This window comes from Acartia tonsa, chromosome 7 (genome assembly GCF_053477335.1).
Source record: "Acartia tonsa isolate MP-2025a chromosome 7, ASM5347733v1, whole genome shotgun sequence".
In the NCBI taxonomy this organism is placed as follows: domain Eukaryota; kingdom Metazoa; phylum Arthropoda; class Copepoda; order Calanoida; family Acartiidae; genus Acartia; species Acartia tonsa.
Genome location: NC_137266.1, coordinates 4,904,667 through 4,920,001, shown reverse-complemented (window position 1 = coordinate 4,920,001; position 15,335 = coordinate 4,904,667). Strand labels below are relative to the sequence as shown.

The 15,335-nt window shown below is 33.4% G+C and overlaps 3 protein-coding genes across 3 annotated transcripts; 1 reads left to right on the top strand and 2 right to left on the bottom strand.

Moving 5' to 3' along the window:
- Positions 1-130: 130 nt before the first annotated feature.
- On the bottom strand, positions 131-3,265 carry LOC145324713 (uncharacterized). Its single transcript, XM_080167310.1, has 7 exons — positions 2,617-3,265; positions 2,310-2,395; positions 1,937-2,142; positions 1,183-1,393; positions 835-997; positions 565-618; positions 131-429 (listed from the first exon to the last, which is right to left on the bottom strand). Exons 1-7 carry the CDS (start codon positions 2,954-2,956, stop codon positions 365-367), a joined length of 1,125 nt encoding a protein of 374 aa, XP_080023436.1. The 5' UTR covers positions 2,957-3,265; the 3' UTR covers positions 131-364.
- Positions 2,967-5,915, bottom strand: LOC145324714 (uncharacterized). Its single transcript, XM_080167311.1, has 3 exons — positions 4,402-5,915; positions 4,055-4,138; positions 2,967-3,537 (listed from the first exon to the last, which is right to left on the bottom strand). Exons 1-3 carry the CDS (start codon positions 4,626-4,628, stop codon positions 3,423-3,425), a joined length of 426 nt encoding a protein of 141 aa, XP_080023437.1. The 5' UTR covers positions 4,629-5,915; the 3' UTR covers positions 2,967-3,422.
- Positions 5,916-6,131: 216 nt separating this feature from the next.
- On the top strand, positions 6,132-8,662 carry LOC145324067 (uncharacterized). The gene is made up of 4 exons (XM_080166693.1): positions 6,132-6,641; positions 6,915-7,005; positions 7,833-7,967; positions 8,349-8,662. The coding sequence occupies exons 2-4, from the start codon at positions 6,942-6,944 to the stop codon at positions 8,615-8,617; spliced, it is 468 nt and encodes a 155-aa protein (XP_080022819.1). The 5' UTR covers positions 6,132-6,641; positions 6,915-6,941; the 3' UTR covers positions 8,618-8,662.
- The last annotated feature ends 6,673 nt before the right edge of the window (positions 8,663-15,335 follow it).

Below are 15,335 nucleotides of genomic sequence, written 5' to 3'. Positions count from 1 at the left end.
ATAATATTAATTCTCGTATTCATTCAAATATTCATCTAAAAAAACTGGTTTTATCTTACAATTGTACATTTTACATCCGCGGAAAGCCATTTAAAATACGATGCGAGAAAAAACTATTAAATAGTTATGATTTTATAATTATAATTTATAATTTTTCATTACCTTTACACAGTTGGCAGCCGAGTCGGATGTGGAGCTGAGAAGTTGATAATGCTCAAGCCCAAACCTTTTCAACAGTTCTTCGAAATATTCGTAGATGCTGCGGCCGGAAGCATCGGGTTTAGGCATCTAAACATAAGTAATTAATCAAATTATCATTTAGGTATTTGTGGTCATTCTAAATTTCTAAGAATTAATTTTAAACTTATACCTGTTCACAGGCGAGCAACAATTCTTTGGGACCGTCTGCATCGGTATAGTTTGCAGTTACTGAAAAATTAGTAATTCTTTTATATTATTCATTCATAATAGTTTACTTTACTTTATTTAATTCAGGTTATGTAGCTGCTGCAGTTGTAATTGCATTAATAAATAATAATAGTTTATTTATTTTATTTAGGTTACCTGCAATGAAGTCGGTGTGGTGAACATTGCCGAAGTCGAAGGAAAGGTGCACACCTGCGGAAACAAAGATAATATTGATTATTTAAAATAATTAAATATTAACATTTTTTCCGCAGGTGTGCACCTTTCCTTCGATTTCGGCAATGTACACACCCGCGGAAGTGAAGATAATTTAAATTAATTATTTGTTATTTCTTTCAGATTTTGAAATTATTTAGTAATGTTTTAGTTTATAAATTATAATACTTAATAGTTAATAGTTATTAATACCTTTATTTTCTAAAATCTTCTTGAAGGATTCCATGTAATACTTGTGCTGCCCCTGCAGCCAGTTATGAAGCTGTTTGCTGGTGGGTGCATCCTGCTTCTTGCCTTTCTCAAGTAAACCGACCTGCTTGGCGACGATATGGTCAAAGGCATTGGCATCCGTATCCTTAAAGCGAATTTTTTAAAGTTAGTATGTTTTTCAACCTATTTTTAAAAAATACACTATTCTAACTGACATGAAGATATATTTCGATTTTAGCAATCATTTTCAATTAATTTTGTTTAAAAAAATATAGGTATGAGACATTAGATAACAGCAAATATGATCAAAAATATTAAACATACATTTACCTTAAAGCGAAGGAAACTTTCATTATTAACCAGTTTTCCTGTTATGTGGCGCAGCGCTTCTAGGGCAGTGACGTATATTTTGACTTCATGGATAACTTCAGCATCTGCCTGGGCCTGTTGAAACTTCCTCTGAAAGCTGGCCAGGTTCACTCCCTTCCTATACTCTCGGTAAACATCTCTGTGGTCAATGATCCAGTGACGGCTAAACCTCCTAAACAGGTAAGCAATTAATATTATTTTTTTTAGCAAAGCTACTCTATAATTCACCTTGTCTGTCAGTATATATTTTTAATCAATGTTTATGAATACTTAATACCAGTGTTCTGGAGCCGGGAGCAGCAACATTTTTTGTGGAGCCGGATCCGGAGCCGTATTTTTTGTTAAAAACGGCTCCGGCTCCGGACTAGGTAAAAATGATTTTTTAAAGTAATATTATAATTTGGCAACGGTCTATTTCCATATAATAAACTGAAAAACTATTGTTACTTAACAAATAGACACACATCCTTCTACTTTTATATAGCTTTAATCAAATAAAAGCAAAATATTTTATATTATTTATCTTATTTTATCAAATTCAATAATGGAAAAAAATTGATATATTAATTTTAAGGTAGGAGCCGGAGCTGGAGCCGGAGCCGGGAGCCGTATTTCCAAATACGGCTCCCCGGAGCCGGAGCCGCATCAAAATTATACGGCTCCGGCACGTTGCGTTAATACATCATGTTATTTTATGTCAACTTAATATTATTACCTAAGAAGGTTAGTTTCTTGCAGTATAAATCTCTCTAATGGTTTTCCCTCTTTGGGGTATTCTTTCACGTGGTATGTGCCATCCCAGGTATGGAAGTTACAGTATTTGCACCCCCGCCCCCACGGGGTCTTATTCTGACCCTTTCCAGGGTAGTTGGGGATCATGTAAGCATGATCTTCAAGCACTTTAACCAAGTAGACATAAACCTGAAGTAATTTTAATTTTATTAAACATTTTATTTAATAATCTCACACCTGTAACTCTTTTTTTAGTTGTGTTCCTTTCTTGACTTTTAGTTTTGCTTTCAAAAAGTGTCACTTTTGCCCCCCCCCCCTCTACATTTTATTATTATTTTTAGTATTTATGTTTGTACCTTATCACCATTACTATATGTTATCCTCTTCCCATCAAGGCGGTCATAGAGCGAGTGTGTGTCCCCTTGTACTGTACCCACGCAGTCTAGGTAATCAATAGAACAGTTAATTTAATATATTATAGGTAAAGTAAAACAAACTAGTATTCTAGAAATTTATGTATTTACGGTTGAGATTGTATGGTTATTAATTATAAATATAATATAATGTATTTTATTTAAGTACAGACAAATAGACATCCTGTCAATTAAATTTTTAATGTTACTACCTATGTTATTGATATTAATTATACTAATTTAAGCTTACCTCTGATGAACATATGTTCCGTACTGTCACTGTTCATCTTGGGTTTATTCTTGGATCCTTTTTGTCGGCCACCTCTCCCTTTTGGCTTTTCTCCAGCTGGGGATGACTGTGCTGAAGAAGGTGTGTCTCCAGCTGGTGTTGTAGGTGTGGCTGCGGCTTTAGGTTTGGCTGCGGCTTTAGGTGTGGCTGTTGTACTTGTACGGCCACCTCTCCCTTTTGGCTTTTCTCCAGCTGGGGATGACTGTGCTGAAGAAGGTGTGTCTCCAGCTGCGGCTTTAGGTGTGGCTGTTGTACTTGTAGGTGATGGAGACGGCGGCGGCGTTACGTTGAGTGGGCGCATTGGTGATGTATCTGGTGTTGTTTGTGAAGCTGGTTGTGGGCTTGCTGGTTTTGACCTTAAAATAATTAATTAATATTATTTTTCCCTTGCCCTCTGGACAAAATATAAAAATTATTTGGCTACTTGTTTTTTTTACCTCGATTGGGGAGAAGGTTTGGGGGGTGAAGTTGGATTTTCAGGTTCTGGGCTGTCAGGTTTTGACCTTAAAAAAATAGCCTATTATTTTAATTATTAATTAATATTATTTTTCCCTTGCCCTCTGGACAAAATATAAAAATTATTTGGCTACTTGTTTTTTTTACCTCGATTGGGGAGAAGGTTTGGGGGGTGAAGTTGGATTTTCAGGTTCTGGGCTGTCAGGTTTTGACCTTAAAAAAATAGCCTATTATTTTAATTATTAATTAATATTATTTTTCCCTTGCCCTCTGGACAAAATAAAAAAAAATTATTTGGCTACTTGTTTTTTTTACCTCGATTGTGGAGAAGACTCTGTTCTTCTTTTCTTGACCCTTGGAGGTGAACACAACTTTATTATTCGCTTCCGTTGTGGATCAGCTATTTTTGAAGTGACTGGAGTGCAACTGAAATTAAATAAATAAATAAATTTTCAATTTCTCTGGTTCTTTTTAGAACCCACCAAATTTACCAAATTTGGGATTATATTCTAAAAAAAAATGGCCTCTCTTGGTGTGTAGAGCACCGAGAGTTGCTGAACATGGAAGGAATGCGCCCCGGAGGATGGATGGAGGACCCAACCTAACCTGACCAAAAGTAAGTAAGGATATTTTTTTAACATTTACCTACCCTAAGATAAAAAGTTACTGTAAAAATACAATACTTTTCATAATCCCATTTATTATAATTTTATTAGGGGTATGCATTTGAGCTTAATAGTAAATAAAAAGTAAAAATACGACGAAACCCACTAATTTTATAAGGGGTAGTTTCACGAAATGCATTTGAGCTTAATAAATAAAAAGTTACTGTAAAAATCCCATTTCTATACTTTTTTTAGCATGGGTAGATGCACTTCGTGAAACTACCCCTTTTAGTTTTTTTATAACATTATTAAATATGAAATGAAAATATTATTATTACCTAATGTTATCACTGGGGGTTATTTTTTTTGTGGGGGTCCCCAACCCCTCCTTCTCCTCCAACATTACCGACCCTGGAGTGCAACTGAAAATTAAATAAATAAATAACATTTACCTACCCTAAGATAAAAAGTTACTACTTTTCATAATCCCATTTATTATAATTTTATTAGGGGTATGCATTTGAGCTTAATAGTAAATAAAAAGTAAAAATACGACGAAACCCACTAATTTTATAAGGGGTAGTTTCACGAAATGCATTTGAGCTTAATAAATAAACTTCGTGAAACTACCCCTTTTAGTTTTTTTATAACATTATTAAATATAAAATGAAAATATTATTATTACCTAATGTTATCACTGGGGGTTATTTTTTTGGGGGGGGACCCCAAACCCTCCTTTTCCTCCAACATATCAAGGTCAACCTCATCCAAAACATCGGGTATGCTTGCATCGGGGATCGTCTTACGTTCACGCAAACTACGAGTACGCGTAACTGAAGAGTCAGGCATAGCTTGGACAACCTCACTGTCATCATCGTCACCTATAACTTTATTAGAGTCAGGCTCAGCCATTCTCTAACGATGTTGTAACTGAACTAAAACTAAAAAAAAAGATTAATATTAATTATGACTTTATGACTTTAAGCCTAAGGTGGTGAGAATGGCCAGGTTACCGCTTACATTGGATGATTGGGGGAAGAAAAGGGTTAACAACTTAACAGTAACTCCACCCATAATTTTATTTTTTGGAATAGTAAGGGATAAAATAAACACACATAAAAGAAAGTGTGGGGGGGGGGGGTATAACTATAATCTGTGTTGGAAAATATTTATATGACATGTAAGACTAAGAATTCTCCTAATTTCCCCTTGAGGAGGGGGGAGGATTTGATGCTTAATCTGCAGAAGGGGTAATTTAACACTTAATTTACCCTCCGTAAAAGATTAAAGATTAAAAGATTAAAGATTATTTGAAACCTGCCCCACCCCCCTTTTTCAACACTTCTTATTTGAATATAATTATATGTAATCTTTTTTTCTCCACCCATCATAACATAATGGTTAGGAGGAGGGGGGGGGGGGGGAACCAACAAGATTTAATTTGGATTTAATACGATGAAATTTTAGTAAATAAATTAGCCGTTAGAGGCTGGATATTTCAAATTGTTTTTCAATTTATACTTAAGTTTCATCATTCATTGGTAAGAAAAGTTAAAAATTATATTTCAAGTTTTAGAAACCTATTTTTAAGAAAAGTTACATTTGAGATGAATAGAATTAAAAAAGTATTCGGTAATGTAGACAAACAAAATTGCTTCATAGTTACATATTGGAAGTTACATAACATTCAAGGATTACCATTGACATTGTCAGCTTTGAGGTCACTTTATGAAGGCTTTTTGGCCAATTATAGAATAGATTGATGATAATGATATGATGAATATCTGTATCATTTCATATCTTTTAAAAACAAAGTTTTATACCAACGTTTTCTTTTTGGTTTGCTCAACAATTTTGGGGAATTTTGGGACTTGGTTGCTTCATTAAGTTGAGTGTAAAAACGTTTCAACTATGAATTGTTATTTACAAAAGGGGTAATTTTGTGCATCATCATTGGGAGTGTACATCAATTTATCGGCCATTATAATATAAGGTTATAATTTATAAAGGTGTCATATATATAAACCTTTCTTAAAAGTTAAAAAAAAACTCTCTCCCGTCACCCAGCATTAGTGGAAAATTTTTATAAAGGAAAATTTAAATAAATAAAGGGGGGTTATAATAAAGGTGTCGTCATATATATATTATGGAAAATTTTTATAAAGGAAAATTTAAATAAATAAAGGGATTATTCTTTGTATTTTTTTGGGGGGGGGGGGGGGTTATATTCAAAATCAAGTTCAACCCTTTCTTTTCATATATTCTATGTATAATAAAGGTGTCGTCATATATATATTATGGAAAATTTTTATAAAGGAAAATTTAAATAAATAAAGGGATTATTCTTTGTATTTTTTTTTGGGGGGGGGGGGGTTATATTCAAAATCAAGTTCAACCCTTTCTTTTCATATAGCAACCCTCCTTAAAAGGGGAGGGGGGGGAGACTAGAGTAAAATAAACAGCCCATTGCCCTTCCCTTTATTTTGGGGGGGGGGGGACTATAAAGGTGTTAACTGTTACTTACATGTAAAACCCTTTTCCCCCACCCATATATGTTTGGATATTGACCTCTCGGATGCCACTTATTTTAAAGGGTATGTAAAGATAAAATTTTTTCATGCTATTAGACTATTAGTATTAACAAATTAAAAATCTTAACATTTTCTAAATAATAAATATCGAAGATTGATTTTACGGCATTAGGTTGGTTTATTCGAAGATTGATTTTACGGCATTAGGTTGGTTTATAAAGATAATTTACATTTTACAAATTTGTAATTTAAAGTTAAATAGTAGGTTGGCGACGAACGAGAGATGGGCCAGCCAACTTCAAGTTACTTGGATACTAAGGGGAGAAGAAACGGCGGCGCAACCGCCGAAAACTGCCGAGAAAAGGCAAAATAAATTTCAGCGGCTTATCGGAAGGTAATGAGGAAATTACATTTTTGCATACAACCCCTTTATTTTAATGGCTTTCTCTACCTTTTGACCGCCTTTCTCTTTGTTTTAATGCGTAATTAGTTTTTATATACGCATAAAATAAACTTATAAACTTAATTATTTTTTAATATTTGATTTTGCAGTGTTTTTATACGTATATTGTGAACGTTTTGATGAAATTGAATTGAAATTGAAATTAATTATATCTGCATTTGCATTATGAAAAATAAAATACTAATTATTAAATTATTATTTCAGTATAAATATCCGAACGATCAACGAATAATGAAATCTAGAGTACCCAGCAGCACGAAACGAAGGAGCCAGCGAATACTTGAACGACGTCAAGGTATAATATATATTGAATTCTATTTATTTTTAGTTATTTATTTATTATGATGTAGTTACGTACGATTTAGAAAGCGAAGCAACTCTATAATCATTACCAGAATGTCCGTAAATCCATAACCATAACCATAAACAATTATAAACATGACATTATACAAGTGTTAATGTCCGTTTGTCCTACCTTTTCAGAGCTTCGCTTTTATGGATGTTGTCATCCTTGTTTTTATAGTTATAACTTATTCCACAAAGTGTAATATAATGAATAAATAATCCTTATACTAAAGGATCTCGCTAACCGATGAACCGATCGGGTTCTCCTTTTTACCTTTTTAAAAGCGAAGCTTTTCTATAATTATGGTCGGTCCGTCCGATTTAGAAAGCGTAGCAACTCTATAATCATTACCAGAATGTCCGTACGTCCATTTTAAACATGTTGATTTTTCGTCCGAGATAGTTAGCTTTTATTCGTTAATTTAGGCATGTTAGAATTGTCCTATCGATTTCAAACTTTGCATGATGTAGTTACGTACGATTTAGAAAGCGAAGCAACTCTATAAGCATTACCAGAATGTCCGTACGTCCCTTTTAAACATGTTGATTTTTCTACTTTTATAACAACAAAATTTTATGTGATCTAATTATCCGTTTGATCTGGTTTTTGGTATATTGATTCCTTGGACAACAAAGAATAATATTATAAGCGAAGCAACTCTATAATTAAGTCCTAGAAATGTAAGTATGACCATAAACATTATCCTGTATGAAGCAGTTTTCCAACAAATTTACTTAAAATTTTGCTTCGACTCTATACATTTATAATTTATTAAGGTGTCGCTGTTCCTCTTCCTGTTCCTGTTGAGGCCCCCCTCCGAGATGATCCGGTTGTGGCTGCTATTGCACCCCAGCCTGATGACCAGCGTCGAGTTCGACGACAACGACGCCGTAATGCTGCAAGACAATTAGGTAGGTATTATATATAATACGTTTGTCCAGTAACCTTACTCTAAAATAATAAATTCACCTTTTGGAATTAATTTAATTAATTAATTGCGTTGAGATATTTTATGGTTTGGAAAAAATAACCATTTATTTTAAATTAATAGTAAATATCATACAGAATTGCTTACATGATTATTATAAAACAAGGATGAAAACATCCATAAAAGAGAAGCTCCAAAAAATGCGTCAAAAAATCTAAGCTGGATCTTTAATTAAAATGTATTTTTTTTGGCTTTTATGGAACTAATTGTAATCTACAGAAGGGAAAATCACTGGGGATGTACATCGATCTATCGACCACCCTCCTGAGAGATTTTAATTTTAATTTTGATTTAATTTATTAAGGTCAACAGGTTATCCAACAGATGGGGAACATGGGGAACAACAATAATGTCAATGTTCCCCATCAACCACCACAACCGGACCATCCTCAAGAGCCGGACCACCCTCAACAGCAGGACGACCCTCCAGAGCCCCTTCCCGACAACAATCCACCTCCCCCACCCCCGCCACAGCAAGAACGTCAACCTCAACGTGTGCAACCTATTTTCAATTTGACAATAGGTGCGCACGCCACAGTAAATATCAACAATAATCAATTTCAATTCTATTGATTATTGTTGATATTTACTGTTAATTTATTGTTATTTTGTGTTGTTATCCCCCCCCCCCCCCCCCCCCCCGACTAAATGACTGGATTAGGTTAGGCTAGGTTAGGTTATATGGCTAGGGGGCCGAGCGCCCGCGGTTATTTTTATTGGTGGGGGGGGGGGGGGGATAAAAATTGTAAAAATCTATTTTGTATTTTGTATATACTATTTTTGATATATTTACTTTATTTACTAGAATTCCAATTATCCCCCCCCCCCCCCCCCCGACTAAATGACTGGATTAGGTTAGGCTAGGTTAGGTTATATGGCTAGGGGGCCGAGCGCCCGCGGTTATTTTTATTGGTGGGGGGGATATTTTCAAATTTTGTATATACTATTTTTGATATATTTATAATACTTTATTTACTAAATTTGCAGATTTTTTAAAGGGGTAGTTTCACGAAATGCATTTAAACTTAATTTAGTGAACCGCATATTTTATCCTGGTTAAATGGTTAAACTACATTTATATGGCATATATTTGAAAAAATTTCAATTTTCTACCACATAGTTTTTAAAATGTCAAGACTTGAAAATCGTCTTTTTAAATTGCATATATCACAAAAAAGACAATTTTAAGGTCTTGATATTTTAAAAACTACGTGGTAGAAAATTGAATTCATTTCAAATATATGCCATATAAATGTAGTTTACCCATTTAACCAGGATAAAATATGCGGTTCACTAAATTAAGTTCAAATGCATTTCGTGAAACTACCCCTTTTCTTTAGTTTTAATATTTTCATTTAATTTTTTTTTCAATTTCATTGTTTCATTTTTTAGTAGCAAATCTACTTTATATTTCTAAATGTAAATATGTCTGTCTGTCTGTCTGTTTTTTTTTCGTTTTTCAATTTCATTGTTTCATTTTCATTTTGTATTTCATAAATTCATTCATTTCATTTCATATTCATATTCGTGATAAAAATAAATGTGATAAGAAACTCGAAATAATACACTTTTTTATTCATTCTTATGGTCGGTCCGTCCGATTTAGAAAGCGTAGCAACTCTATAATCATTACCAGAATGTCCGTACGTCCATTTTAAACATGTTGATTTTTCGTCCGAGATAGTTAGCTTTTATTCGTTAACGATGCAAGAAATAGCTATCTATTGATAATTTTAAATACGTGGAACGCTTACCTAACCTACCTAAGTTTTATCAAATAACTATATCAAACGTCTCTCTTCCTTCCTTGGATACAAACGGCTGCGCCCCTAGCATTTAGAGGCTCTATATTCGAACCTACCTACCTACCTACCTAAGTATATCAAATAACTATATCAAACGTCTCTCGAGTCTCGAGTCTCGATGCTATTGATAATTTTAAATACGTGGAACGCTTACCTAACCTACCTAAGTTTTATCAAATAACTATATCAAACGTCTCTCTTCCTTCCTTGGATACAAACGGCTGCGCCCCTAGCATTTAGAGGCTCTATATTCGAACCTACCTACCTACCTACCTAAGTATATCAAATAACTATATCAAACGTCTCTCGAGTCTCTTCCTTGGATACAAACGGCTGCGCCCCTAGCATTTAGAGGCTCTATATTCGAAGGGATATGAAAGGGCAGAAAAATAGCCTAAAACCATCTAAGGACCTATACGAAGCTGTACTGTAAAGGAGAACCATATAGGTTCAGTGGTTAGCGAGATCCTTAGCTACAGACAAACAGAGCTTACTTCTTTATAAGTTTACTAGCGGCTACGCCCCTAGAGGCCTCTAGTGGCACTTTAAATGTTTTTGTTTGTTAAAGTTAATACTATAGCTATTGATAATTTTAAATTTATGTCTTCAATTCAAAGTTAAAATAAGTACACAAATAAAACCATCTAAGGACCTATACGAAGCTGTACTGTAAAGGAGAACCATATAGGTTCAGTGGTTAGCGAGATCCTTAGCTACAGACAAACAGAGCTTACTTCTTTATAAGTTTACTAGCGGCTACGCCCCTAGAGGCCTCTAGTGGCACTTTAAATGTTTTTGTTTGTTAAAGTTAATACTATAGCTATTGATAATTTTAAATTTATGTCTTCAATTCAAAGTTAAAATAAGTACACAAATAAAACCATCTAAGGACCTATACGAAGCTGTACTGTAAAGGAGAACCATATAGGTTCAGTGGTTAGCGAGATCCTTAGCTACAGACAAACAGAGCTTACTTCTTTATAAGTTTACTAGCGGCTACGCCCCTAGAGGCCTCTAGTGGCACTTTAAATGTTTTTGTTTGTTAAAGTTAATACTATAGCTATTGATAATTTTAAATTTATGTCTTCAATTCAAAGTTAAAATAAGTACACAAATAAAACCATCTAAGGACCTATACGAAGCTGTACTGTAAAGGAGAACCATATAGGTTCAGTGGTTAGCGAGATCCTTAGCTACAGACAAACAGAGCTTACTTCTTCAATTATAATTCAAATTATAGAGCAGCATCGCAATTACAAATTAAATTAAATAAAAATAAGAAAATTATTTTTCATAGTTTTATTATTATAGCATATATATGTCAAGTTATGTTATTTATGTGGAATCTAACTAAATATTCACAGGAATGCGATCTCATTCTCAACTCAATCGATAATGATCACTGACTCATCAGAGTCATCACCTTCACCTTCGCTCGCGCCACCTTCGTGTTCCAGAACTTCCAGGATGGCGTCAATATCTCCATCATCGGAAGATGGATTTACATCGCCGGAGATATCGGGATATTCGTCTTCATCTGATAGATCTACTGTGCCATCTAATCCTATCGCACGGTCATAGACAGCTAACGCCTGGATAACGTCGTCACGGTAACCGTTGCATTTTGCTTCCATTTGCTGCAGAACAAGTTGGTTTTGTTCGCGTGTACGCTGAGAAGATGGAAGGGCTTGGTGAAGGAATTGGTATATACCAATTCCTTCACTAAATAGTCTGATCGCCTGCATATTCCGAACACTCTGAAACCCCGACCTGTAAAGCAGGTTAGATATATCTTTAAAAGATCTGTGAAGGACCTGATAATGGGCGTACCATCCAGGCATCAGGTCGGGGTATAAACTTGGTTCTGGATCTGTACAGGTAAGTGTACGGGGGAAGTAAGGAACCAAGTCATCCATCGCTACCGGCTTGCGCCTGCGCCCAACTGTGACTCTCTGTCCTTGTTCCGCCATAATAACGATAGCAAAAATAAAACAAATGTTCAAATGTTGTCACTTCAAAGGTCTGTAAGCAAATGAAATTTCAAGGAATCATTAATTACCCCCTACAAATTTTTCTTTGTTGTTGGTTTCCAAGAAATTATTAAGATTTATAATATTCTAGATATCTTCAATGGGATCGGATGTGTGAAATATTTTTAACAAGGATGACAATATCCATTAAAGCAAAACATTAACATAAATGCATTAGTATAATCAAAATTATAAGTAAGTATTCTGTCTATAAGTATAAATTATATAAATACTAACATACTGACGTCTATAACCAACACTAATTATAGAAAAGCTTCGCTAATTCCTAGTATTTTGAATTTTCCATATGTTTTGTTTTGTTTTGTTTCTTGGGGGGGGGGGGGGGGAACATTAACATAAATGCATAAGTATAATTATAAAGTAAGTATTCTGTCTATAAATTATATAAAATAGTAATACTAACTGACGTTTATAACCAACACAAATTATAGAAAAGCTTCGCTAATTCCTATTTTCCATATGTTTTGAATTGTCCATTTTCACCGCTCATTATGAATATGGGCGGAGTGGTAATGCGCGCCCCCCCCCCCCCCCCCCATGTAACCCCCTAAAATTGGGGTTGGTGTTGTATGTAATAAATATTAGGAGGTAATAGGATATCTGTTTAGCTCCCCCCCCCCCCCAAAAAAAAGGGGGAAAAACATAAATATTAGGAGGGGATAGGACAGTTGACAATAATAAATAATAATCAAAAATCAAAATGCTGAACTGATAAGAAATAATTAATAAACAATTTTAAGTTTAGGCAAATTTAGGATTATGTAATTGTAAATTCAATTGTTTAAGTTTTAACGTTTTTCTATTAGCTTAATGCTTCAAAAGACAACCATACATTGTTCCAAATGGTCTATTTATTATTCATAATTTTAGAGCTTCGCTACTTATGTATGTTTTATAATTATTAGGTAGACATGTAAGAATTATGCTAATTTCCCCTTTGAGGAGGGGGGGAGGATTTGATGCTTAATCTTTCATGTCACACGGTCCACGGATAAAAAACAAATATATAATATCGTAACCAACCTGGTAATGGTATGGTAATAATTGGGGTGGGGGGGGGGGAGAAACAAGATTAAATTTGGATTTAATACGATGAAATTATAGTAAATAAATTAGCCGTTAGAGGGTAAATATTTCAAATTGTTCTTAAATTTATACTTTCATCATTCATTGGTGAGAAAAGTTAAAAATTATATTTCAAGTTTTAGAAACCTATTTTTAAGAAAAGTTACATTTAAGACGAATTGATTTCACAAAGTATTCGGTAATGTAGAAAACAAACAAAATTGCTTCAAAGTTACATATTGAAAGTTGGAATATAGATAACTTCTCTATATGCTTTATAACACTTTATGAAGGCTTTTTGGCCAATTATATTATAGATTGATGATAATATCTGTGATAATATCATTTCATATGTTTTAAGTTTTAAAAACATTCTTTCGCAAGGAAGGGAAATTTAAATTTTTTTAAAAAGGGTCAACTAAATAACATGACACGGATATGAAGCAAAATTGTAAGTGAATTAGTTGGAAGACTCTAATTGCAATAAAACCTACTCTTTTTGAATAAAACAAATATACAAAGTTTTTACTTTTTAATTCGTTCGTTCTTTAAGACAGATAGCTATTTCTTTCATAGTTAAACGGCTCCTCGGGGCTAAAAAAACTGGTTTTAATAATCAAACGATTGTACATTTCTGTTCTGTCTATATATCATAGTTATCATTGAAAACCAAAGAATAAAATAATAGGATGTCTGTTAATCTCCACGGATAAAAAACTTTCCTAGGAGTTTTATGAAGGCTTTTTGATCAATTATACAAACTACAAAGATATGATGATAGTAACCAAATTTAGATAATCACTTTAATAATTTTAGTTCTTTCTTTTTGTCTGTCTATCTTTTATTAAATACAAATCGTAAAATTCGGAATAACTATATACGGTTTTTTTGGACTTCAGTTGAAAGAAATCGTTTTTACTTTCCGGTCATACGCTTATAATACGATGTGATAATTTGATAAATATCTATTTTTTGAATTAAATTTATCGCCTGGACAGACATACTTACAAAGCTATGTTCATATATATTTAAGATTTGAGATTAGTTTGTTTCCCTTCAGTATTTTATTTTTTTTGGAGCGAAGCTATTTCATAATTAAGTTTTTTAAAATTTTTATAGACATTTTTCCGTGCATTTTAAATTTGTTTCAATTTTCCCATAATTACTAAAATAAAAGAATAATGTCAGTTTGATAATAAAAGTACTCGTTTTTATGGTAAATAAAATTAACATATCTTCGCGCCTTAATCGCTGTACAATATTTATTTTTTGGGGGGGGGGCGGGGAGGAAAAATTTATGTCACCTGATTAAGGAAGGGAAACTGGAAGGGTCAACTTAACTGAACTCACATGAGAAATATGAGATCTTCAAGTTCATACAGAACAATAATTTTCTATAATTAGGGTCAGTTTGTCCGTCGACTATTTGTCGACTATTCTGAACTATTTAAGTGTTTGTGTTATTATCCGTTTGTTATACAGTTTCAGAAATCGTTTTAATCTTACAGAGCAATAGCTTTTTTATAATTAGGGCTGGTCAATCTCCGTAAGAAAGCGGATAGCTTTTTTCATTTCTGGTAATGTAGGCATTTGCTTCCTGTATCCGTTTGTCATAAAGTTTCAGTACTAGTTTTTATGGATGTTTTAATCCTTGTTAATATTCCCCAATATACAAGGTATATTGATAAAAGCGTTTTTTTTTTGGGGGGGGGGGGGAACATTTATGACCGCATAAAGCTAAGGGTCAACTCATGATACAGGAAATATGAGACCTTAGAGAACAAGGACAAATCGTTACAATTTACAAAACTAACTCCAATCCAAATAAAATAAAAATATTTATTTTCATTTTATTTAAGTCAACATAGTTTATTTATTTATTTAGATTATTTATTTCATTAAAGTAAAAAAAGTTATGATTATTGTTTTGTTAGTATGTTAGGTTAAATAATAAATTAGTACATATTACTTGAGTTAGAATGATTAATACATTATTTAATGGTTATTGGTGGTTTATTTTTTAACTTTTCTTTCACTTTATGATATTAGCAAGTTTGATATATGGTTGAGTTGAAATGTAGAAGACAGTAAGCAGGGTGGAGGGTTGGATAATGTAGGGTGTTGGATCTTTGGAAGGTGGATTATTATAGAGTAGATACGCTGAAAGCCTGAAACAAAAAATCTTAAGTCTTAACAGCTATGAGAGGGAGAGGGGGGGGGGGGGGGTGGTAATTTATCTATCCTTTACAACCCTCTCACATACTCACACGACAATACAAATACACATAATAAATACTAGGATATGACAATGAAAGAAAAATCGAGATTTTTGGAATAAAGAAAGGGGAGAATAAATTATTTAAAAGTCTT

What these genes read in the sequence shown, in the direction of transcription:
- LOC145324713 (XM_080167310.1), bottom strand. Translation starts at nt 2,956, where the DNA reads ATGCGCCCACTCAACGTAACGCCGCCGCCGTCTCCATCACCTACAAGT. An exon ending in CAAGAAACTAACCTTCTTAG is followed by an intron (nt 1,394 to 1,936) that starts GTAATAATATTA and finishes TTACCTGTTTAG; the next exon opens with GAGGTTTAGCCGTCACTGGA. An exon ending in CCACACCGACTTCATTGCAG is followed by an intron (nt 430 to 564) that starts GTAACCTAAATA and finishes CTAATTTTTCAG; the next exon opens with TAACTGCAAACTATACCGAT.
- LOC145324714 (XM_080167311.1), bottom strand. Translation starts at nt 4,628, where the DNA reads ATGGCTGAGCCTGACTCTAATAAAGTTATAGGTGACGATGATGACAGT. An exon ending in ACCCCCAGTGATAACATTAG is followed by an intron (nt 4,139 to 4,401) that starts GTAATAATAATA and finishes TTTAATTTTCAG; the next exon opens with TTGCACTCCAGGGTCGGTAA. An exon ending in ACCCCCAGTGATAACATTAG is followed by an intron (nt 3,538 to 4,054) that starts GTAATAATAATA and finishes ATTTAATTTCAG; the next exon opens with TTGCACTCCAGTCACTTCAA.
- LOC145324067 (XM_080166693.1), top strand. Translation starts at nt 6,942, where the DNA reads ATGAAATCTAGAGTACCCAGCAGCACGAAACGAAGGAGCCAGCGAATA. An exon ending in AATACTTGAACGACGTCAAG is followed by an intron (nt 7,006 to 7,832) that starts GTATAATATATA and finishes TAATTTATTAAG; the next exon opens with GTGTCGCTGTTCCTCTTCCT. An exon ending in TAATGCTGCAAGACAATTAG is followed by an intron (nt 7,968 to 8,348) that starts GTAGGTATTATA and finishes TAATTTATTAAG; the next exon opens with GTCAACAGGTTATCCAACAG.